The sequence below is a fragment of the Ipomoea triloba genome, chromosome 4 (genome assembly GCF_003576645.1).
Source record: "Ipomoea triloba cultivar NCNSP0323 chromosome 4, ASM357664v1".
In the NCBI taxonomy this organism is placed as follows: domain Eukaryota; kingdom Viridiplantae; phylum Streptophyta; class Magnoliopsida; order Solanales; family Convolvulaceae; genus Ipomoea; species Ipomoea triloba.
Genome location: NC_044919.1, coordinates 27,724,591 through 27,749,560, shown reverse-complemented (window position 1 = coordinate 27,749,560; position 24,970 = coordinate 27,724,591). Strand labels below are relative to the sequence as shown.

At 34.8% G+C, this 24,970-nt stretch overlaps 1 protein-coding gene across 2 annotated transcripts; it reads left to right on the top strand.

Annotated features, from left to right (window-relative positions):
- Nucleotides 1-21,803: 21,803 nt before the first annotated feature.
- Nucleotides 21,804-24,916, top strand: LOC116014780 (beta-amyrin 28-monooxygenase-like). Of its 2 annotated transcripts, none has more exons than XM_031254730.1 (4): nucleotides 21,804-22,353; nucleotides 23,033-23,473; nucleotides 24,098-24,285; nucleotides 24,373-24,916. In XM_031254730.1, the coding sequence occupies exons 1-4, from the start codon at nucleotides 21,852-21,854 to the stop codon at nucleotides 24,670-24,672; spliced, it is 1,431 nt and encodes a 476-aa protein (XP_031110590.1). In that variant the 5' UTR covers nucleotides 21,804-21,851; the 3' UTR covers nucleotides 24,673-24,916. The 2 variants fall into 2 exon arrangements, with proteins under 2 accessions (XP_031110590.1, XP_031110589.1); XM_031254729.1 differs by having other exon boundaries at nucleotides 23,027-23,473.
- Nucleotides 24,917-24,970: the final 54 nt, after the last annotated feature.

The window sequence follows — 24,970 nt, the reverse complement described above, 5'->3', positions numbered from 1 at the left end:
ATTACAGGGCTACAAGTTACTAGAACTTCTTAACTCTATTACAGATTCACACATGCATAACTCTACATTCACGATTTCTATACTCCATATTCACAATTTGAAACCTCCACATTCACACATTTCTTGGCAACTCTACATTCACACAATCATAAGTCTACATTCACAATTTCTATACTCTGCATTCACACTTTAAAACCTCTACATTCACACATTTTTTGACAACTCTATATTCAACAATATATTTACTAATTAAAAAAAAAGACAATACTACGTCGTTTTGTCTTTTATTTATTTATTTATTTATTAAGTTAGTAAACATATTGCTGAATATAGAGTTGTCCAAAAATGTGTGAATGTAGAGGTTTCAAAGTGTAAATGTAGAGTATAGAAATCGTGAATGTAGACGTATGATTGTGTGAATGTAGAGTTGCCCAGAAATGTGTGAATGTGGAGGTTTCAAATTGTGAATATGGAGTATAGAAATCGTGAATGTAGAGTTATGCATGTGTGAATCTGTAATAGAGTTAAGAAGTTCTGGCAACTTGTAGCCCTATAATGTGTGAATGTGAAGTTCTCAAGTTGTGAATATGGAGTATAGGACCTATGAATATAGAGTTTTGAATGTGTGAATGCATAACAGTGGTAATATAGTTACTAAACATATAATCCTGTAATGTGTGAATGTGGAGTTTACAAATTGTGAATGTAGAGTATATTGTATGTGAATGTAGAGTTTGTGTTTCACATCTCAGGCCAATATATTTAGTAAAAAAAAAGAAAAAAAAAAAGAAAAAAGAACGGCGTCGTTTTTGGACCCAGGTCCACCTTGCAAGGTGGACATGGTCCCAAGATGGACCTGGGTCCAAGGCATAACTACTGCATGTTACATTTGCCTTATTTACTGTATTCATGAAATCATGATTCATGAGTTTCAGATTTCATTCTCTTATTGGTTTGATTTATCATAGTAGTTTTATACTTATAAAAGTCGTTTCAAAATTTAAAAAAGAATCTTTTACTTTGGTATTAGAATATATAAAAATTATAAATTTAAATTTTGATAAATGTTTTCTCATGTTTATGACACTTGAATCATGGTATCACACCCATATCATACATACATGTTCACCTAGTCTGTCAATGAACTTTTACAAATATTTTATTTGTCAATTCTAGTCCTCAATTTTACATTTTATTATTTTTAATTTTGAATTCAAAATTAACTACATTTAAAATCGATTATTAAAAACGTGTCACTTATTATTTTTATACATTTTATTATTATTATTATTGTTTTTTTTAAGTGTCACTTATTAAAAGTGGCACATTTTAAATACTTAGATATAAATTTAATTAATTTGAACTCAATTGCTATTTTTTTTACAAGCACTATTAAAATTATTCTTAGGAATATTATATGCTTTGGGTTTTAAAATATTAGTATTGTTTACTTATCATTAAAAAATGGCGGCGATTACTTAGGTAAGACTTGAATGGTTCAATAAAAGCATAGCTTATACATTGTCTTTGTCTGGCAAACATGATGCCGACACGTAACAATGTTATTTCAAACAAGAACCCCTTTTTTTATGTGCTTACAAGAAAATTAGGGAACCAAACTTCTAATAACAATTAGTTTTATACGCGCATTGCGCGAATGGGTTAATGCCCAATGTTTATATTTAAATAAATATTTGAAAATATATCAATGCAAGATTATATATGAAAAGTTTATACATGGATAATTGAATGTCGAATTTTTTTATTTAAATATCGAACTCAAAGTATATGAATCCAATATAATATAGAAAATTCATTATAATTATTACTAAAATAAATGTTTGTAACCTTGTAAAATCGATAGTCTAAATATTTGGTCTAAAAATGATAGTCTAAATAAATAATATTTTTAATTTGAATTTTTCTAAGTGTTCTTAATTCTCTTTTGATGAGTAACATTATCATTGTCTTCATCTTTACTATTTGTTCTCTTCCTTTTTGTTGGTAGTGTGTTATTTGCAATTCGATTATTGTTGGTAGCATAGATGACAACGCCATGCAATGAGAGTATGATATAGGAGTTATGGACTTTCCTTTAGGTGTTCTGCTTGGGGTTCATTTGGTTTAACCATTATTGTTGAATGAGTTATTGTGGATACCCTCTAGTTTAAGAAAAAAGATTAAATAAATTAATAAAAATTTGAAAATTTAAAATATTATATATTCCAAAGATATTAAAAGGTAGTTTCTCGCTTCAATTTGCTGGGTAATGGGTTATTTGAGTACTTTCATTGTCAACAAATCCCAAGTAGTTAATATGATTGGTTTCAAACTATTCTTTTTTATTTTTTTTCATGGTATTAAAGAAATACATATGTATCATTTTTTGGTGTAACTACTAATTTATTTAATTCAATAAGAGTAAAATAGAGTGATTCCGCTTCAATTTGTTGGGTTATTTGAGTACTCTCTTTGTCAACCAATCCCCAAGTAATTAATATAATTAGCTTCAAATTATTAAAAAAAAATTCATAGTATAATAAAATACTTGGTAAATAAATATATAACATTATTTTGTACTATAACTTTGATATTTAATTACAAGATATTGTAAAAATAAGATAATGGACAATATAATGAATATCAATTGATAAATTTGAATGTAAAGAATCTTTGCATGAGAGAAAATAAAGACAATATAACTAATGAAATTATTTGTCTTATTTAATTTAATTTTTTGATAATGAATAATTTTTTCAAATAAAGGTATTGTAGACACATAATTCTAAATTAAAGAAATACATATGTATCATTTTTTGTTGTAACTACTAATTTATTTAATTTAATAAGGGAAAAATAGAGTGAGAAACTTAATTATGTCAAATTTGATTGAGATGAGGTTCGAACCTAAGACCTTTCTTATAGAAACTAATGGTAAGTTAAAAGTTAACGGAATATTAACGGCGAAGATAGTATTTAACGGATAATCATAAAAGTAAGGTTAAATTAGGTAATCTCTATTAATAATATTAATCTGAATTATCTTAACCATCTATTTGATTACATAATTCATAATCTGAATTATCTTAACCATCTATTTGATTACATAATTCATCTGAAGAATTATCTTAACCATCTATTTGATTACATAATTCATCTGAACCATTCATTTGATTAAATAATTTGACCGCCATTTTTTCTACCCATTTTAGGCCTAACTCTCTTTGGCTCTTATTAGTAAATATATATAGATGTTATTTGTATTAAATTTTTTATTTTAAATATTATAGAATTTAATGGAATTTAATATAATGTATATTTAATTAATTGGTCATGTAATTGAGTAATTCAAAAATAATTATCGTTGATGTGAGGCTGACTAGCCTAATACAAAATGTCCTAATGCTTATGTAGATTTTAATTGTATAAATTTTTTTTAAAAAAAATTAAAGTTTTTTAAATACTACACTTTTTGGTAAAAAAATATTAAATGAAAAAAAAAAAAAAAAAACAATCACGGGTCAACAAAAGCCAGTGTGTTATTCAAAAAATGAATTTTATGAAAATAAAATTTGTATACTTAAAATTCACATATCAACAAACCACATGTTATCCTAGTAAGGTTCACATTAGTAGTAGCTTTTTGAAGGCAAATTATGCCGTGGACAAGGTGGATCTGGGTCCAAAACTACGTCGTTTTGTCTTTTTTTTTTTTTTTTTTTAAATTAAATTAGTAAACACATTGTTGAATTAGAGTTGCCCAAAAATGTGTGAATGTAGAGGTTTCAAAGTGTGAATGTAGAGTATAGAAATCATGAATGTAGACTTATGATTGTGTGAATGTAGAGTTGCCTAGAAATGTGTGAATGTAGAGGTTTCAAAGTATGAATGTAGAGTATAGAAATCGTGAATGTAGAGTTATGCATGTGTGGATTTGTAATAGAGTTAAGAAGTTCTAGCAACTTGTAGCCCTGTAATGTGTGAATGTGGAGTTCTTAAGTTGTGAATATAGAGTACATGACCTGTGAATATAGAGTTTTGAATGTGTGAATGCATAACAGTGGTAATATAGTTGCTAAACATATAATCCTGTAATGTGTGAATGTGGAGTTTACAAAGTGTGAATGTAGAGTATTATATAATCCTGTAATATGTGAATGTGGAGTTTACAATGTAGAGTATAGTGTATGTGAATGTAGACCCAGGTCCACCTTGCAAGGTGGACCTGGGTCCACGGCATAACAATCCCTTTTTGAATAAGTAATACTAGGACCTAATTGCACTTGTTTGTCAGTTTAGGTGACCATATAATATGAAGTAAATTGCTAGAAATAATTTTCTCGAAATTTTCAAACATAATTTTTTGGACAACACAATGCTAAGAAATTAACAGAATTATTTTCTGTGATTACTGGAACATGTTTTCGACCCAAAATTTTTATGGATATCAAGTTATATAAATGTAGGTTCTCTAAAAAATTTAAAATTTTTTAAATACTACACTTTTTTGTAAAAAAAATATTAAATGAAAAAAAAAATAACAATCACGGGTCAACAAAAGCCAGTGTGTTATTCAAAAAATGAATTTTATGAAAATAAAATTTGTATAATTAAAATTCGGCAAAAACTTGTGTTAGACCGTCTCACCATGAGACGGGTTGGGCCGGGCCGAGTCAAGATGTAAATGTAACACTTACATGCACAAATGTCATACTTATATGCTCAAATGTAATACTAATTAGGAATAAAATTTTTGTTACTTATAAGGGTAAATGTAATACTTTTAAGGGAAAATACAATACTTTTACATTTTGATTTAAAAATATTACATTTTTCCTCAAAAGTATTATATTTGCCCTTATAAGTAAGGGGCACTTGTCAACATTACTTATTATGAAAAATGTATTACTTGTTCTCTTATAAGTAACAAAAATTGTATTCTTGATTAGTATTATATTTGAGCATATAAGTATGACATTTGCACATATAAGTATGACATTTGCATAGTGCTTTGACCCGACCCGACCCGTCTCACGAATAAGGATCCGTGTGACGGTCTCACACAACTGTGACCCTTAAAATTCACATATCAACAAACCACATGTTTTCCTAGTAAGGTTCACATTAGTAGTAGCTTTTTGAATAAGTAATACTAGGACCTAATTGCACTTGTTCGCCGGTTTAGGTGACCATATAATATGAAGTAAATTGCTAGAAATAATTTTCTCGAATTTTTTCCTTAAATTGATTCAGACATAATTTTTTGGACAACACAATGCCAAGAAATTAACAGAATTATTTTCTGTGATTACTGGAACATGTTTTCGACCCAAACTTTTTATGAATATCAAGTTATATAAATGTAGGTTCTCTAAAAAATGTAAGTAAGGAGTCCAAGAAATATTTTTTCCAAATTTATTTTTTCGATTGCGTTAGACAGAATTTTCTAGGACAATACATACATACATACATACATACATACATACATACATATATATATATATATATTTACTTATTTAAATAAGTGGGGTGCGGGCAGCCCGTTGCCCGCTAGGCCTGCCCCGCTAAACTTACGAACCGACGCGAAGCGGGCCAAAAAAGCCCGCTCCTTGGCAGGCTACTATTTTCAAAACCTACCCCTACCTAAGTAGGGGTCGGGCCAGCGGGCAAAGCTCGTTTAGTCCTTGCCACTTTTAGTCCACCGTTAAAATTTTCGTCAAATGGCCGTCCAAAACAGGAGTGTTTTTGGTGTTTTCATGCTTTGGTCATCTTCTTGACCCTTTGTAGTGGTTTTTCTTATACATCCTTACACATTTTCATCCAATGAAGAGGTCCGACGAAAGCCATGTGGGCCACATTACAAATCCATGGCTTTTGCCGGACCTCTTCATTGGATGAAAATGTGTAAGGAAAACCATTGCAAAGGGTAAAGGAGAGGATTAAAGCATGAAAAGACCAAAATACCCTTGTTTTGGACGGTCATTTGACGAAAATTTTTAACGGTGGACTAAAAGTGGCAAGGACTAAATAAAATTTACCGCAATGTGGCAAAAATTAATGAAGTGGACTAAAATTGGCAATGCCACAACAACAGTAGGACCAAAAATGGAAATGACTCTTAAATGCTAGATTACTTTATTTTTCAAAACATTATCTTCCGATAAATACTATATAGATTCCTATTTTTTACTTCTAACTTTTACTCGTTCTTACAAATTTTTGATGCAGACATTTTTCTTTGGGATCCACATGATAAAACTATCAAATCATTGTTTACAACATTATGAAGTAAAAGTGAGGTGTATAATTTAGAAGCATATGTACTCTATCTCCCAAACCAAGGGGCAAGTTAGCTTCATGTTCCCAGGTCGAGTAATCTAAGTGGTTTGTTGGGCTTGTGTGGGATTTTAGCATGACGAGATAATCAATAATCTCATCCATTTTCAAGAATGCTAAGGGGGGTGTATTCAATCAAGACTTTTAAAGAGTTTTAAAGACTTTTAACGACTTTCAAAGTTTGGTGGTATTCAGTTTAAACTTTTAAAACTTTCTAAAAGTCTACCGATATTCGATTCAGACTTTTCAAAAGTCTTTAAAAGTATATACCGGTATTCTTTTCAAACTTTTATAGGGTCTTTAAAAGTCTACTAGTATTCAAAAACTTATCGACTTTCATAGTCCCTATCAGAATAGGATTTATGTATATTTTTCATTCATTAATATAAATAGATGAAATCCAACCCTCCAACCCCAAACTTTTCAATTTTTCTACAGACTTTTTTCTTCTATCTAAACTAGACAAATTTTTTTTTTTATCAATTTCTATCGAATTTTACATTACGTTTCAAACCTTTCATAAATATTCATACTTTATAATTTTCTTTTATATTATTTATGCAATTTTTTTTTTTTGCTATGAACAGCAACAAGAATTTCCGCAGCAAATTTCCATGATGCTTGTTGTTCGTAGCAAATTTGCATGCTGCTTGCTGCGAACAGCAGCAAGATCTTCTGTGACTTTTACTGCGACTAGTATAATTAAAATATATTCAAATTTTTATATAATTAACATAATTTTATGTTATTGTATGTTTAGTGAAAATTGATTATATTTTCTTTATGTATAATATACCCTATTTTTGTGACAATCAATATTTTTTTTTACAATGCATTATAAAAATATATTTTTGTAAGAAAATTATAAATAATATATTAATAGAAGTTATGGAATGTTTTTAAGAGTGTATTTAATTTAAAGTTTTAATGATTTTTGTAGACTTTTTAATATGAACAAGTTTTTAAAAGTCTATAAATGTTTGTCCTATGGATTTGTATAGACTCTTACAAAGTTGATAAAAATTTAAAATATTCTAAGAAAGTTTACAAAAACTCTAAAGAAGTCATTTAAAATCCATCACTTTAAAAGTCTTTAAAAATCTTTAAAAGTCTTGATTGAATACACCCATAAGCCTCTGTTTGACCGAACTTATTTTAGAGCTCGTAGCTTATTTTAAATTATAAATAAATTATAAACTTTGTTTGGTACGCTATTTTGTTTCAAAATAAGCTCATGACTTTTTCACTTTTTTTTTTATCTTTATTATTTTACAAAAATGATACCATCTATCATTCATTAATCAAAATCATAATATCTTAAATTATCTTTCTATGTCCTTTTGCACTTATTAGTTAATTCAACAATTAATTTTACTAAACAATTTAATTTCAATTAATTAGCTTATTAGCAGCTACTAGCTTAATTAACTTTCGGCTAACTTTTCAGTTAGGCGTGACAGACGGAGTTTAAGTGATTTGTGATACCTGAAACAGTCATTCATATGCATTAATGCTGATGTAATTCATCTAATTTTATGGTAAACTACTAGTAAAACAAAAAATCATCATTTAAGATGCAAAATTCGAGGGATGAAAATGTATGAAAAAAAAAAAATTACCCCGTAAGTAGCAATTCTCAAATTTAAAACCAAAATGTTGCATTACCCATGATATAAAAAATTTAAAAGGCGAATATGATGTATCTGTATAGTATGGACTATTGGCCTGCCACTATTGCTGGAAATGAATGAAGCAAATCACATACAAAATCTGAATTGTCTGGATAAAGTAACAGGTTGATGATAAGATTTGTTCAAAGTAAAACGCTGAAATTTGGAGTTCAAATACGAGTACGTGCATTCCAAGTGTTCGATCATAGATACATGTTAGGACTTTTTCTTTTTCTTTAATAAAAATAAAAATAAAAATCGTGTAGTAGATAACGAGGGATACAAAAATGAGATAAAGTTTATATTTTGTGTTTGGTTTTGACTTTTGAGTATGGAGGAGAGTACAAAGAGATGGTGGATGCGTGAGAGATTACTTTGTCTTGCAAATATTCACTTATATTATATTAATCACTTGAGACACATCTCACAATTTATCTCTTCTGTTAATTTTCAAGGTAAAAGTGATGAAAAGCTCAATTCTTACCGGTTACTAGTAATGTGTCATTTTTCAAATTAAAAATATAAAGAATGTTCTAGATATATACGGAATTTTTTTTTTGTACGCGTAATTTTCGCTATTTGATTATTTCCACATTTGATATTCAAATAATATTGTTATCACATTTGGTGAATGACTTTTATGTTAATTCCAGATAAAAAAAAATAGTTTTAGCATCTACTTCATGACTCAAAGGTGGAATTAGAAGGGTGGCAAGGGGTTCTATTCCCTCTCAAAAGTTTTATATATGTGTGTACATGTGTGGCCTCTCAAACTTGTTGAAATATTCATTCATAATAAAGTAATAACTAATTTTTACTTGATAAAGGGGCGTCTAACAAAATTTAAATAAAAGAGAACTATAGAGGTTTTTAAGCGAAATTACGTTGTTGACAGAATTGGTTTTCATTCATCTAAATTAATGGTGACAAACTTTGATACTTGACTCCCTTAAAAAATTTCTGACTATGCTTATGACATGACTTTTATCTTTCTTTTTTTTGCCACAATTATTTCTTTCAACAAATCTCATTCCTAACATGTCACGTTTCTAGTTCAAACCCACGCAATTGTCTATGAGTTTGTGTGGTGAATACGAGTTCGAGTTGTCTTGAGTGTTATTATATACTTAAAATTGAAATTAAAGAATAATTATGAAAAACAATCATTTTTTTTAACTTTTATTACCACTTAATATACTTTTGTCATTTCTAACTTTGACTAATTTTATACGCGCATTGCGCGTATGTGTTAATGCCCAATGTTTATATTTAAATAAATATTTGAAAGTATATCAATGCAAGATTATATATGAGAAGTTTATACATGGGTAATTGAATGTCGAATTTTTTTATTTAAATATCTAACTCAAAGTATATGAATCCAAGATAATATAGAAAATTCACTATAATTATTACTAAAATAAATGTTTGCAACCTTGTAAAATCGATAGTCTAAATATTTGGTCTAAAAATGATAGTCTAAATAAATATTACTTTTCATTTGAATTTTTCTAAGTGTTCTTAATTCTCTTTTGAGTAACATTGTCATTGTCTTCATCTTTACTATTTGTTCTCTTCCTTTTTGTTGGTAGTGTGTTATTTGCAATTCGGTTATTGTTGGTAGCATAATGACAACGTCATGCAATGAGATTATGATATAGGAGCTATGGACTTTCCTTTAGGTGTTCTGCTTTGGGTTCATTTGGTTCAACCATTATTGTTGAATGAGTTATTGTGGATAAAGAAATCCCTAGTTTAAGAAGAAAGATTAAATAAATTAATAAAAATTTAAAAATTTAAAATATTATATATTCCAAAGATATTAAAAGGTAGTTTCTCGCTTCAATTTGCTGGGTAATGGGTTATTTGAGTACTTTCATTGTCAACAAATCCCCCAAGTAGTTAATATATATGATTGGTTTCAAACTATTCTTTTTTATTTTTTTCATGGTATTAAAGAAATACATATGTATCATTTTTTGGTGTAACTACTAATTTATTTAATTCAATAAGAGTAAAATAGATCGATTCTGCTTCAATTTGTTGGGTTATATACTCTCTTTGTCAACTAATCCCCAAGTAGTTAATATAATTAGCTTCAAATTATTTTAAAATTTTTTTTTCATAGTATTAATAAAATACTTGGTAAATAAATATATAACATTATTTTGTACTATAACTTTGATATTTAATTACAAGATATTGTAAAAATAAGATAATGGACAATGTAATGAATATCAATTGATAAATTTGAATGTAAAGAATCTTTGCATGAGAGAAAATAAAGACAATATAACTAATGAAATTATTTCTCTTATTTAATTTAATTTTTTGATAATGAATATTTTTTTCAAATAAAGGTATTTGTAGACACATAATTCTAAATTATAGAAATACATATGTATATTTTTTGTTGTAGCTACTAATTTATTTAATTTAATAAGAGTAAATAGAGTGGAAACTTAATTATGTCAAATTTGATTGAGATGAGGTTCGAACCTAAGATCTTTCTTATAGAAATTAATAGGTAAGTTAAAAGTTAACGGAATATTAACGGAGAAGAGAATATTTAACGGAAAACTTAACGGATAATCATAAAAGTAAGGTTAAATTAGGCAATCTCTATTAATAATATTAATCTGAATTATCTTAACCATCTATTTGATTAAATAATTCATCTGAACCATCCATTTGATTAAATAATTTGACCGCCATTTTTTCTACCTATTTTAGGTCTAACTCTCTTTGGCTCTTATTAGTATAGTAGATATGAGGCACTACAAGCAGCAATACCAACAAATTTTCATATATAACGCCCCCACAGTTATAATATGCATGCATGTATCCTGCACAACAATTTATTGTTTGATTCTACCATGAAGTAATCACATTAAATCATTCCTCACCTTAGGGTTTAGGCTCGGTGTTTTTGCTAATATTGTGGGTGTAACTTTTTTCATATTTTTGTACTCTTATAACCTCTCTCGTTTTTTTTTTTTTTCTGGCTTATATCCCAAAAAAAAAAAAACATATTAGAAGGAAAAAAAAAGTTTCGATACAAAACTTTGTATAGAAATGATATATTATCTTTCTTCAATAACGTAACAAAGAAAGTTTATATATATATATATATATATATATATATATATATATATATATATATATATATATATATATAGAGGATTCCGTTCAGGTGCGTACGGGTCGCCCAGGAGAGAACTATGGACCAATCGTAGCGCGCCACATGTCCAGCATGTAGTTGCACCTAACGTTATAACTAAGTGCACGTAATGTTATAACTAGATGCACCTAGGTGCACCCAGGTGCATAAATGTTATCATGCTAAATTACTTGCACTTGTAAGTGAAAATAGGTGCACACGTGCAAGTAAAATGTATTACAAGTGCAAATAAATTGTACATTGAGCATCAATACTAGGTGCACCTAATGTTATAACTAGGTGCACCTAATATTATAACTAGGTGCACCTAGGTTGCACCCAGGTGCATCAATATTAACAAGGTAAATTACTTGCATTTGTAAGTGAAAGTATCTGCGAAAATAGGTGCATGAATATTAACAAGGTAAATTACTTGCACTTGTAAGTGAAAATATGTGTGAAACTTGGTGCACTTGTAAGTGAAACTAGGTGCACTAAAGTTCCAGTTATTTACGAAACTGTCACCGCGTCGTTTTTTTTAAAATTGCATCTGATTTGTTAATCTGGACACGTGGACGCCTGTGGAGCGTTCTCATTTCTTACTTGGGCGGGAGTTCGCATGGGAGCGCGCCCATATATATATATGTGTATATATATATATATATATATATATATATATATATAACTCCGTTCAGATGAGAACAGGTAGCTTAGGAGAGAACTAATAACCACTCAACACCATCCACATGTTCAAATCTAATGGATCAGAACACTGATTTTTTAAAAAAAATGCGGTGGCATTTTCATAAATAATTAAACATTAAAGTGCAAGTAACAATTTCATATAGTGCACCTAAGTGCAAGTAAAATGTATTACAAATACAAGTAAAATTTACACTAAGCATCAATATTAAGTACACATAATGTTATCATTATTTGCACCAGATGTTATCGTTAAGTGCGCCTATGTGAAAGACTTTATCATTAGGTGCACGAATGCTACCAAGGTAAATTACTTGCACTTGTAAGTGATTTTACTTGCACTTGTAACACGTTTTGCTTTCACCAAATTTTGAATTATTTATGAAAATCTCACCGCATCATTTTTTAAATTAAAATTAAATCTAATTCGTTCATTCTGGACACGTGGACGATTGTGAGTGGTTCTTAGTTCTCTCATATGCAATTGTTCTCACTTAAGCATGCCCGACCCCTATATTATAGGTGCATAAATTAAATACTACACAAGTACACAAGATTATATTACAAGTGGAAATTGCAATAACTTTGAAGTTCATGCACAAGTTTTGTACTACAAGTGCGCATGTTTTATACTACAAGTGCATAGAGTAATACTTTGTATAAGTTAAACAAACGCGGTGATATTTTGATAATTTTTTTCAAACTTTGAAGTGCACAATTTTTATACTACAAGTGCACAAGTTCTATACTACAAGTGCATAAGTTTCACACTACAAGTGCATAAAAAGTTTCTCCTTTTTTTAGAGCCGTTGATCTGGACAAATCAACGGCTTAGATCTCTCTGCATGTTTTACCTGAGCACCTCTTCTCACATGATCTCATCGCATGTGTGTGTGTATAATGGGCATGCGACTAGGAACCAATCAAAACTGTCCATTTGGAAAGATCTAACGACTTTAAAGTAATGAGAGGGGGAAGATGTGGTGATATTTTTGTAAATAACTAAAGTAGTCTACGTGCATGTAATAATAGTATGGAGTGCAATTAAAAACATCATAGAGTACAAAAATGTAAAGTGCATGCACCCAAGCAACAATACTGAGTGCACCTAATGTTATAATTAATTGCACCAAATGTGAAAATTAATTAATTACTTGCACTCTATAGTATTAAAGGTTGCATTTTATAGTGATTTTACTTGCACTTTAAAGTTTGAATTATTTAAAAAAAACGTCACCGTATTTTTTAAAATTGATTTTGATATGTTAAATCTTTTCGAGATAGACAAGTCTAATTAATTTATAGTTCTCTCCTGGATAGTATTTGTTACTGGAGTGCGCCACAATAATAACGGATTTGATTACCAATAAATCAATATCATATCAACTGTTTATTGGCATGTTTACTTAAAATCAAAAGGTAAAAGACTTGGTTAAACTATGAACCTGATCATCTATCGACAGATTTTGCACGTAACTCTCCATTCACAACAGTATTCAACATCATATATATCCATTTGGGTGACCGATTCATGAAGTTATCCTTTTAAGATCTCTTGTTTATTATCATGCGTATTGTTGAGAAGCAAGTATGGGTCAAATTTGTTCTTATTGAATGAAGTCGTCATCAATATCATGCTAAACAAGCCACGTATTAATACCATTACACCATGCAGAGCCTATTTGTATTCCTTATCACATGTACATTCATGTCTATATACATATAATAGGGTGATAATCAGGTGAGACCGCCTCTTAACGTGCGGTCAGTGCGGCCGCATCATTATGTATACAAATATATATACACCACTCAATGTTAAAAAATGCACCACTCAATGTTAGAAAACGCACCAAAATGAAAATATACAAAAATACCAAAAAATACACCACACATCCAAAATAATGCACCATTAGACGTAGGGGAGTTATGGTGCATTATTTTGAATGTGGTGTGTTTTTTGGTGTTTTTGTGTATTTTCATTGTGGTGCGTTTTCTAACATTGAGTGGTGCGAACCGCACGAGAAGGCGCGACCACATTTGAACAGATTTCTATATATATATATATATATAAGTTACGTATTTGGAAATAAAAAAGGGAGAGAAGTCGTAGCTTAGTAGAGAAACTCCGGATGCATTGATTTTTTTTTCTAAATTTATTTATATAACGAAGGATTCTCCCTCATTCTTTGACTAACTCTCTATAATCTGATGCGATATTACTAGAAATAGTTTTATATGAAATATTTTAAATTACCTTTCATGCTCATACCATTATCTTCCGGGATTCATACCGCGTGGTCTTAGTCCCATGCAACGACATGTGACCATGTTCGCCTCTCATAAATGGACCAAATTAAAATTTTTTAAACAATACTAATAATCCTTCTGCCAGTCTGCCCCTTTAGCTGCAGTTTGACTTTTGGTGATGAAAATGTTTTGTCAGCGCATTAGGCTCTGTTTATCCCTCTCTGGTGGACCCTAGCTCGGGAAATGGATGGTCTTAGCAGTTGCCGTAATCAATTAAAAAAAAAAAGGTAAACTCGTCCCATACTCATTCAAGGTTGGAAGGTTAGCCATTTTTTAAATGCATTAATATCGGTGCCGATTGTATCAGATATGTAATTATCAAATAAAATAAACTTTTGATATTTTTCGGTGGGTGTTCCATATCATGTATGTATATTTTAATTTTTGTTGAAGTTTAGAAATTGAGATGATAAGAAGCGAAGGCAGTACTTTTTATTTTTTATTTTCTGAGAGTGAAACTAAGGCAATACTATTACCTTCTTCTCAAGGCTAGAAATTGAGATTGAGCCAAAGACCTTGATGAGAACTGAATATTGTATTGATTCAATTGAACAATTACAATGATGAGGAATAGGAGATATATATACAAGGGGAGTCTCAAGTAGAGTAGAATAGATAGTCCTAACGTGACTCAAACTCAGAGAGTCCTAATACTCCCCCTCAAGCGCACAGGGTAAACTACTAACTTGAAGCTTGTCCCTAAGAAAAGAAAATCTAGGACTAGGCAAAGCTTTTGTAAAGATATCAGCTAATTGATCTTTTGTGGAAATAAAATTAACCTGAATATCTCCATTGGCAACCCTATCTCTAACAAAGTGGTAGTCAATCTCCACGTGCTTAGTTCTTGCATGAAAAATTGGATTCGCACACATATAAGTAGCACCAAGATTGTCACACCATAATTTGGGAGTAGGGATGCCATCAATTTTGATCTCACGCAGCAAGGACATGATCCATATTAACTCAGCACAAACATCAACCAAGGCTTTATACTCAGCTTCCGTGGATGATCTTGCAACTGTCTTCTATTTCTTGCACACCCAAGAGATAATATTGGTGCCAAGAAACACTGCATACCCACTAGTAGATTTACGGTCCTCAAGACAACCAGCCCAGTCAGAATCAGAGAAAGCATGAAGCTCTCTAGAATTTGACTGAGTTATACGCAAGCCGAATGAGAGGGTGCCTTTGACATACCTGAGCACTCGTTTTAGCTGCTCCCAGTGAGACAATGTTGGAGCATGCATATGTTGACACAATTGATTAACCGCAAAGGATAAGTTTGGCCGTGTAATTGTGAGATACTGGAGAGCACCAGCCAAACTCCTGTATTTCGTTGGATCTTCATATGAATCTGAATTAAGCAATGGAGTTTTCGATGCAGAAATAGGAGTTGCGAGAGGTTTACAATCAGTCATTCCAGCCCGTTTCAAGATGTCTGACATGTACCGCTGCTGAGAAAGAATAACACCATTGCTAGTTTTGACTAGCTCAATTCCAAGAAAGAAACCAGGTTCACCAAGATCTCTAATTTTGAAAGCAGTAGACAGTTTAGAGAGTAAATCAGACACTAGTAGCTCATCAGTCCCCATTACCAAAATGTCATCAACATATACTAAAAGATACACACATGCAGAACCACGAGAGTAATAGAATAATGACACATCAGTCTTTGAAGCTATAAACCCAATAGAGAGTAAAAAGGTATGCAGCCGATTAAACCAAGCTCGTGGAGCTTGCTTTAAGCCATATAAGGAACGCTTCAACAGACAAACGTGATCAAGCAATTGAGCATCAGCATACCCGGGTGGTTGACGCATGTAAACAGTCTCAGCCAAATCACCATTCAAAAATGCATTGTATACGTCAAGCTGCCTAACCACCCAACTTGAGGAAATAGCCAAACTCAAAAGCAATCTGACTGTAGTGGGTTTCACAACCGGACTAAAGGTGTCAAAAAAGTCCTGGCCAGGAACTTGATTAAACCCTTTCGCCACAAGTCTCGCCTTATGCCTCTCTATTAAACCATCAGCTTTACGTTTAGTACGAAAAACCCACTTACACCCAATCACATTCATACCTGGGCGAGGAGGAACTAGAACCCAAGTCTGATTGTGCAAAAGCGCATTGAACTCCAGATCCATTGCCTCTCGCCATTCAGAAAATTTAACTGCCTGAGTGTAGCAAGTGGGCTCGGTAGGACAGGCCTGAGCAGAGAGAGCCAAAAGTGGAGCCACAGACCGACTTCTCGTAGCCATTACATGGGAGCGAACAGTCGGACGTGTGGACTTGCCACGGGGTCGTCCTCTTTGACGAGTAGGAGCAGCAGTGGTGGTCACAGGAGAATCAGCCTGAGCAGAATCAGCAAGAGAAGATGGCAATACCTGTAAAACCGATTCAGCCCACGGCTTCTGCATAGAGGGAGGAGATGGCACCGATTCAGCCCACGGCTTCTGCATAGAGGGAGGAGATGGCACAGATTCAGCCCACGGCTTCTGCATAGAGGGAGGAGATGGCACAGCAACCCTACTAACAAAGGGAAACACATTCTCGTCAAAGTGTACAACCCTACTAACAAAGGGAAACACATTCTCGTCAAAGTGTATATGTCTGCAGATATAAATCTTATTAGTCGTTAAGTCCATGCATCTGTACCCCCTAAAAGACTCAGGATAACCTAAGAAGACACAAGGAGATGACCGATATGACATTTTGTGACGATTATAAGGACGCAAGTGAGGATAACAAAGACAACCAAACACACGAAGAAAAGAGTATGAGGGAGAAGATTTATGCAACAATAAATGAGGACTGGAATTCTGCAAAACACTAGATGGCATTCTATTAATCAAGTAAACAGCAGTTTCAAAAGCAAAGTCCCAAAAACGAGATGGAACAGACGCACGAGCCATAAGAGTAAGACCAGTTTCGACAATATGTCTGTGCTTCCTCTCAACACGACCATTTTGTTCATGAGTGTAGGCACATGATTGTCTATGATTAATCCCTAACTGAAGAAGAACAGTATGTAACTTTTTGTATTCAGCTCCTAAGTCAGACTGAATAGCCTTAATTTTGCGATTAAATGACCGTTCAACTAAGGCACGAAACTTGTCAAAAATGGCATACAAGTCAGACGTCAATTTCATAGGATAATACCACGTGTAACGAGAATGGTCATCAACAAAAAAACAAAATAACGATAACCAGAAGAAGACAAAACAGGAGCTGGTCCCCAAATATCAGTATAAATCAAATCAAGAATATTCGAACTAACAGAGTCTACACGTGGCAAAGGGAAACGAGCAGACTTGCCCAATTGACACGCAGAACACAAAGAAGAAGTACAACGATTATTGCGACTAGAACCACTAACAGAACAAAAAGGAAGAATACGATCTAAGACTCGTTGATGAGGATGTCCCAAAAGATCATGCCATACGGAAGAGGAAGCACAGGACGAGATAAACGCACGGGGACTGTTTTTCGGAATGGGCAGCGTGTAGAGACCACCGCAACTATTGCCGCGAAGAAGAATTGCCTTGGTTGCTATATCCTTCACAAAAAAAAAAGGATGGATGAAACAAAGCGTTGCACAGATAAAAGAGAGGAAGACAAACTAGGAACATGTAAAATATCAGACATCCTAAATACTTTAGACGGGGTAGAAAAAGAAGCATGACCAGTATGACTAATAAGCAAACCTGTACCATCACCAACTCGAAGAGCATCACCACCAGTGTACTCTTCAGATGTAGAGAGCGCATCAATATCAGGGGTCGCGTGATTTGTCGCCCCAGTGTCTGGAATCCAAAGAAGCGAGTCAGACACAAGATTCGGCGCATCCTCAGCATATGTTAAATGAGCTTGGAGTCCACGGCCAATTAAAGAAAAGCAGGCTGGTGCAAGATGGCCATAATTGCCACATAATTGGCATTGAGGCTGCCAATTACCACCACGTCGCCCACGTGACCTGCCACCACCATGCGAGCCACGTCCACGCTGCACACCACCGCCCTGCTGCTGCTGCTGGTCGGCGAAAGCAGCACCGCCACGCGACGGAGTCCCACCGCGACGATTCGATCCGCCTCGCCAAGACCGCGACCGACCTCCACTACCACGCTGGCCAACAAAAGCCGCAGCTGCAGGGGCTGGAACACTACCATAGCTATCACCGATAGCGAACTCATGCGAGCCAAGGAGATCGGCGAGTTCGGGAAGACGCACCGGCTGACCTCGAACATTCAAAGAGGCTACGACAGAGTGATATTCTGGACGTAAACCCCTGAAAATATATATATTTTGATCCTCCAAAGGAACCGCATGGCCAGCAAGAGCTAGATCTTCCACCATAACTTGCGCACGAGCAATGTAGTCGACGACGGAGGCATCACCTTGGCGTATTGTTTGCAGCTGTCCAAGAATATGCATAATCCGAGCTTGACTGGAAGAGGCGAGAGCCTGNAACAATAAATGAGGACTGGAATTCTGCAAAACACTAGATGGCATTCTATTAATCAAGTAAACAGCAGTTTCAAAAGCAAAGTCCCAAAAACGAGATGGAACAGACGCACGAGCCATAAGAGTAAGACCAGTTTCGACAATATGTCTGTGCTTCCTCTCAACACGACCATTTTGTTCATGAGTGTAGGCACATGATTGTCTATGATTAATCCCTAACTGAAGAAGAACAGTATGTAACTTTTTGTATTCAGCTCCTAAGTCAGACTGAATAGCCTTAATTTTGCGATTAAATGACCGTTCAACTAAGGCACGAAACTTGTCAAAAATGGCATACAAGTCAGACGTCAATTTCATAGGATAATACCACGTGTAACGAGAATGGTCATCAACAAAAAAACAAAATAACGATAACCAGAAGAAGACAAAACAGGAGCTGGTCCCCAAATATCAGTATAAATCAAATCAAGAATATTCGAACTAACAGAGTCTACACGTGGCAAAGGGAAACGAGCAGACTTGCCCAATTGACACGCAGAACACAAAGAAGAAGTACAACGATTATTGCGACTAGAACCACTAACAGAACAAAAAGGAAGAATACGATCTAAGACTCGTTGATGAGGATGTCCCAAAAGATCATGCCATACGGAAGAGGAAGCACAGGACGAGATAAACGCACGGGGACTGTTTTTCGGAATGGGCAGCGTGTAGAGACCACCGCAACTATTGCCGCGAAGAAGAATTGCCTTGGTTGCTATATCCTTCACAAAAAAAAAAGGATGGATGAAACAAAGCGTTGCACAGATAAAAGAGAGGAAGACAAACTAGGAACATGTAAAATATCAGACATCCTAAATACTTTAGACGGGGTAGAAAAAGAAGCATGACCAGTATGACTAATAAGCAAACCTGTACCATCACCAACTCGAAGAGCATCACCACCAGTGTACTCTTCAGATGTAGAGAGCGCATCAATATCAGGGGTCGCGTGATTTGTCGCCCCAGTGTCTGGAATCCAAAGAAGCGAGTCAGACACAAGATTCGGCGCATCCTCAGCATATGTTAAATGAGCTTGGAGTCCACGGCCAATTAAAGAAAAGCAGGCTGGTGCAAGATGGCCATAATTGCCACATAATTGGCATTGAGGCTGCCAATTACCACCACGTCGCCCACGTGACCTGCCACCACCATGCGAGCCACGTCCACGCTGCACACCACCGCCCTGCTGCTGCTGCTGGTCGGCGAAAGCAGCACCGCCACGCGACGGAGTCCCACCGCGACGATTCGATCCGCCTCGCCAAGACCGCGACCGACCTCCACTACCACGCTGGCCAACAAAAGCCGCAGCTGCAGGGGCTGGAACACTACCATAGCTATCACCGATAGCGAACTCATGCGAGCCAAGGAGATCGGCGAGTTCGGGAAGACGCACCGGCTGACCTCGAACATTCAAAGAGGCTACGACAGAGTGATATTCTGGACGTAAACCCCTGAAAATATATATATTTTGATCCTCCAAAGGAACCGCATGGCCAGCAAGAGCTAGATCTTCCACCATAACTTGCGCACGAGCAATGTAGTCGACGACGGAGGCATCACCTTGGCGTATTGTTTGCAGCTGTCCAAGAATATGCATAATCCGAGCTTGACTGGAAGAGGCGAGAGCCTGNGCTGTCCAAGAATATGCATAATCCGAGCTTGACTGGAAGAGGCGAGAGCCTGCTCAAGCGCCAACTAGAGATCACGCGACATAGTGCAACCAATTGCGAGGTACATGACTTCCGACGAAAGTGAAGAGATTAACATGCTAAGGACCGCCTGATCTTGGCGCACCCATGGAGCATGCAATGGGTTGGGTAGAGCAGCAGCAGCGGAGAAGCCTTCAGAAACGGGAAGAAAACGATTAGGGCAAGAGTTCGTGCCATCAACGAAACCCATGAGGTCGTGCCCACGAAGAAACGGAATAACCTGCGTCCTCCAAAACAAGAAATTCTTGTTCGTTAGCTTAATGCTAACATAGTGATGCGCAGCAGACAGAGAAGCGGCTGCTGAAGAAACCGCAGAAGAAATAGCTGCATCAGAAATGGTCCGTTCGGAAGAATTAACAGAGCCGTCAGCCATTGGAAAATAAACCTAGGCTAGCTGATACCAGATGAGAACTGAATATTGTATTGATTCAATTGAACAATTACAATGATGAGGAATAGGAGATATATATACAAGGGGAGTCTTAGGTAGAGTAGAATAGCTAGTCCTAACGTGACTCAAACTCAGAGAGTCCTAATAACCTTATCTAGTGACATCCGGTTGCACCCTCACATGAGAGGAGTGGGTTCGAGCCCCTGGAGGCAATATTGGCTGATACTACTTTATAACAGAGTCAATGAGATTGAAAAGAAGACAAGCAATAATACCATTTTCGTAATTTCTTTATGACTTGTTTGGTTCGTGAAAAATATTTTAGAGGAAATGAAATTAAAATTTCATGAAAATATAATTACTATGAAGATGAATTTCATTATTTGGTTCGTAGAAAAAAATTTACTCAGAATACTAATTTTGTTGTTTGGTTGGATTTAGAATTGCAAGGAATAATGAGTATAAATACCTATATGCCCCTATAAATTAATAAAAGTAATAATTATTAAGAAAGAACACAAAGGGTAAAATAGTCAAACTATACCAATTTTTCTTCCCATCTTGGAGAACAAAATCCAAAGTCCAACCGAGGATTTTGTTTTGCTCAAATTTGAGATTGGAAAATGAATTTCATGAACCAAACATAAAAACAACATTTTTCTCCCCTCTAAGAAAAACAATTTTCATGGAAAAAACTTTTTCCATCCAACCACACATTCCCTTACTTTAATTCTACACATTTTTGTCTTCCTTGTTTCTACACAAAAAAAAGTCATCAACCCTTATAAAGTAAGTTAATAGTGGAGGCTAGTGCAATAATCATTGAAAAAAAATCAATTGCTCAATAATTATAGAAAAATGTGAAAGTAATAGTTAGGTGATTGTTTTGTACTTTAGTGTAGTGCCAATATTTAAAGACAAGGAAATTGGGTTTGTTGCTAAGTTGAACCAGCAACTCTTTTTGGTTTTTTTTTTTTTTTTTTTTTTTTTTTTTTTTTTTTTTTTTTTTTTTTTTTTTTTTTTTTTTTTTTTTTTTTTTTTTTTGTATAGCTAGTGGAGATCGGTCGAAAAATATGGAGCCAATCTTGATAGGAGCTTGCATAATCTTGGCCTCTTTTTTAATTCTATCTGCTACAGGTTTGATTCAAATTAGCAAAGGCAAGAAAAGATCCCGGAATCTGCCTCCCGGCAGCTACGGATGGCCGGTGATCGGAGAGTCACTGGAGTTTCTAAGGAGAAACCGGGAAGGGAAGCCGGAGAAGTTTGTTACGGACAGGATGAGCAAGTACAAGTCGGAGGTGTTCAAAACTTGTCTGCTGGGGGAGCCGGTGGTGGTGCTAAGCGGCCCCGCCGGGAACAAGTTTCTCTACAGCAATGGGAATAAGCTGGTGACCACGTGGTGGCCGACGTCGGTGCAGAAGCTGCTGGGAACGTGTTTAACCACCAGTGTCGGAGATGAGGCGAAGCAGATGAAGAAGCTCATGTCCTACTTTGTCAGCCCGGATGCACTTGAGAAGCTCTACATCAAAAAAATGGATTTTGTCACTCAACAACATATTAAGAATCATTGGCAAGGTAATTGTTAGTGTTTTACCACGTCAAAAGCCATATATAGTTGGAAAAATATAATGAGCTTTTAAACCTCTTACGGTCCGTCAAAAGCAATAGCTAGTAGGGAAGGCCCGATAAGTACTGGACTTGGCATAAGATAACTAGTAGCAAAGGCATAATAGCCTTTCAAGCCATTTACGGCCCGTCAAACAATCCCCCTCTAGCCAACAATCTCCCACCACCCGTAGCAATGGCATAATGGCCTTTTAAGTCCTTTACTGTCCCGTCAAACAATCCTTGCCTCCCGGGCACTATCCAGGTGCTCATTTTACAACAGTTATTCCTCCGCTTAACAATCTCCCGATCACCATCTAGCTAGGTGCTCATTTCACAACAGTTATTCCTCCGCTCAACAATTTCTCGGTCACCAAGTGGTAGATTTAGTTACTCATTTTACAACAGTTATTCGTCTCATTTTACTTGTCCAGGGTCAAGGTAGTTCTATTGGGTTATAATACACATGTCCAAATTATACTAAAAGATTGACTTCAATCAATTAACGAGTCCTTTTATAAACTCGTATGCTTTATTTTATATTTTAAATATGGAACCCTAAATTAAACTAGTTAAGTATCCTGCAATTATATATCATTATGTAGTTGCTAAAAAAGAAGGCTTCATGTTTGATTCTGTTAAGGAAAAGAGGAGTTGAAGGTGTTACCTGCTGTGAAGTTGTACACTTTTGAACTAGCATGCCGGTTTTTCATTAGCGTTGAAGATCCAGAGCAAATCAAGAAGCTTTGTAGCCTGTTCAACATTTTCCTCAAGGGAATCATATCGCTGCCTCTCAACATTCCCGGGGCCAGATTTCACCGCGCAATGAGAGCTACTGCTCTGATCAGGGAAGAGCTTCTAAGGATTGTCAGACACAGAAGAGAAGCCCTCATGAACAACAACAATGATGATCTTCTGTCACATTTGCTTGTCACGCCTGACGAGAATGGGAGTTTCATGTCTGAGCTCCATATTGTGAACAATATAATCATGCTGCTCTTTGCTGGCCACGACACTTCCAGCGTCACTATTACTCTGTTGATCAAGACACTCGGGGACCTGCCTCATGTTTATGAAAAGGTCCTGCAAGGTAAGAACAAGAAATTGAATACCATTTAATTTAAAGCTATATATAGTCATCCGCCCAAAAATCCCCCAGCCACCAGGTGCTAAACTTGACCTTCACCAGCCTCCGCCAAATAATTCCCCCTTCCCAGCACCAATCAGTCTTAACTATTATCAAAGGCTTACCACTACGTAAAAAACTGGCCGTTAGCTGATTGGGTTGACTGTTTGGGCTAGAAGGTATGATTTGTTGATAACATTAACTGATTGTAATAAGTTATTTGATTAATTAGTTGTTAGCTGATAGTTGTTTGATATAATTTCTTTTCTCAAAAAGCTAATTGAAAAGCTGCTTGCTTGGCGTAGCCTTTTGAATTTTAGTATTTTGGAGTTACAAAAAGCTTATTAACTTACAACTAATAGTGGTCAAATAAGCCAAAATTGGCTGATAAGCTGATTATTTACCAAACAGGGCCTATAGCTAGTAGTAGCAAATGTGCAACTTTCTTTACTAGACTCAACCCAACAATCTCCCGGTCACTTGGTGCTAGGCTTGGCCTTTACCAGCCTCTACGTACCAAATTTAATTAGCCCTTTGATTTGGAGAGTCATTTTTCATATAATGGAATAAATTTTGGGAGGCATGCAGAGCACAGAGAAATCGCTGCAACAAAAAAAGATGGGGAGTTTCTACATTGGGATGATATACAGAAGATGAAGTATTCATGGAATGTAGTTTGTGAAGTGATGAGGCAATATTCTCCTGTTATAGGGGCTTTCAGAGAGGCACTTGTAGACATCAACTACAAAGGTTATGACATTCCCAAAGGCTGGAAGGTAATTAATAATAATAAAAATAATCCTCCAGTCCAGATTGTTTGAAACTCATCAGCATTTAATTTGTGATCTGTTTTTGGTGAGTAGTTTTACTGGAATGCTCCCATTACACATATGAATGCAAGCTTCTTCCCAAGCCCTAGGGAGTTTGATCCGTCGAGATTTGAAGGAGAAGGGGCAGTGCCTTACACATTCGTCCCGTTTGGAGGAGGGCCACGGATGTGCTTGGGGAAAGAGTTTGCACGCCTGGAAATACTCACATTCCTGCACAATGTAGTTAAGAGGTTTAGATGGAGCTTAGTTGTTCCCGACGAGAGACTTGAGTATGATCCGATGCCCATTCCCGTTGAAGGCCTTCCCGTTCGTCTTCATCCTCACAAACTATGAAAGACAGACTCGAGAGAGAGATCGATCCTGCAATTCACACCAGATCAGATGATTGAGGATAATAATGTCAGCACAAAAACATCAGACATCTGTAGTGTGACAGATATGTGTGTATATTGGAAGTCAGAGTCATGTAGATTAAACTTTTGAGGTGATTGTAGTACAAATAGAATGAACTGAAAGGTTTTGTCTAATAAGGAGATGAAAGGTTTTGTCCAATAAAAGTCCAAACCTGTCATTTTCATTTGGGAGACAAACCATTTGTGGTACAAACAACTGTAGGAAGACATTTGGGATT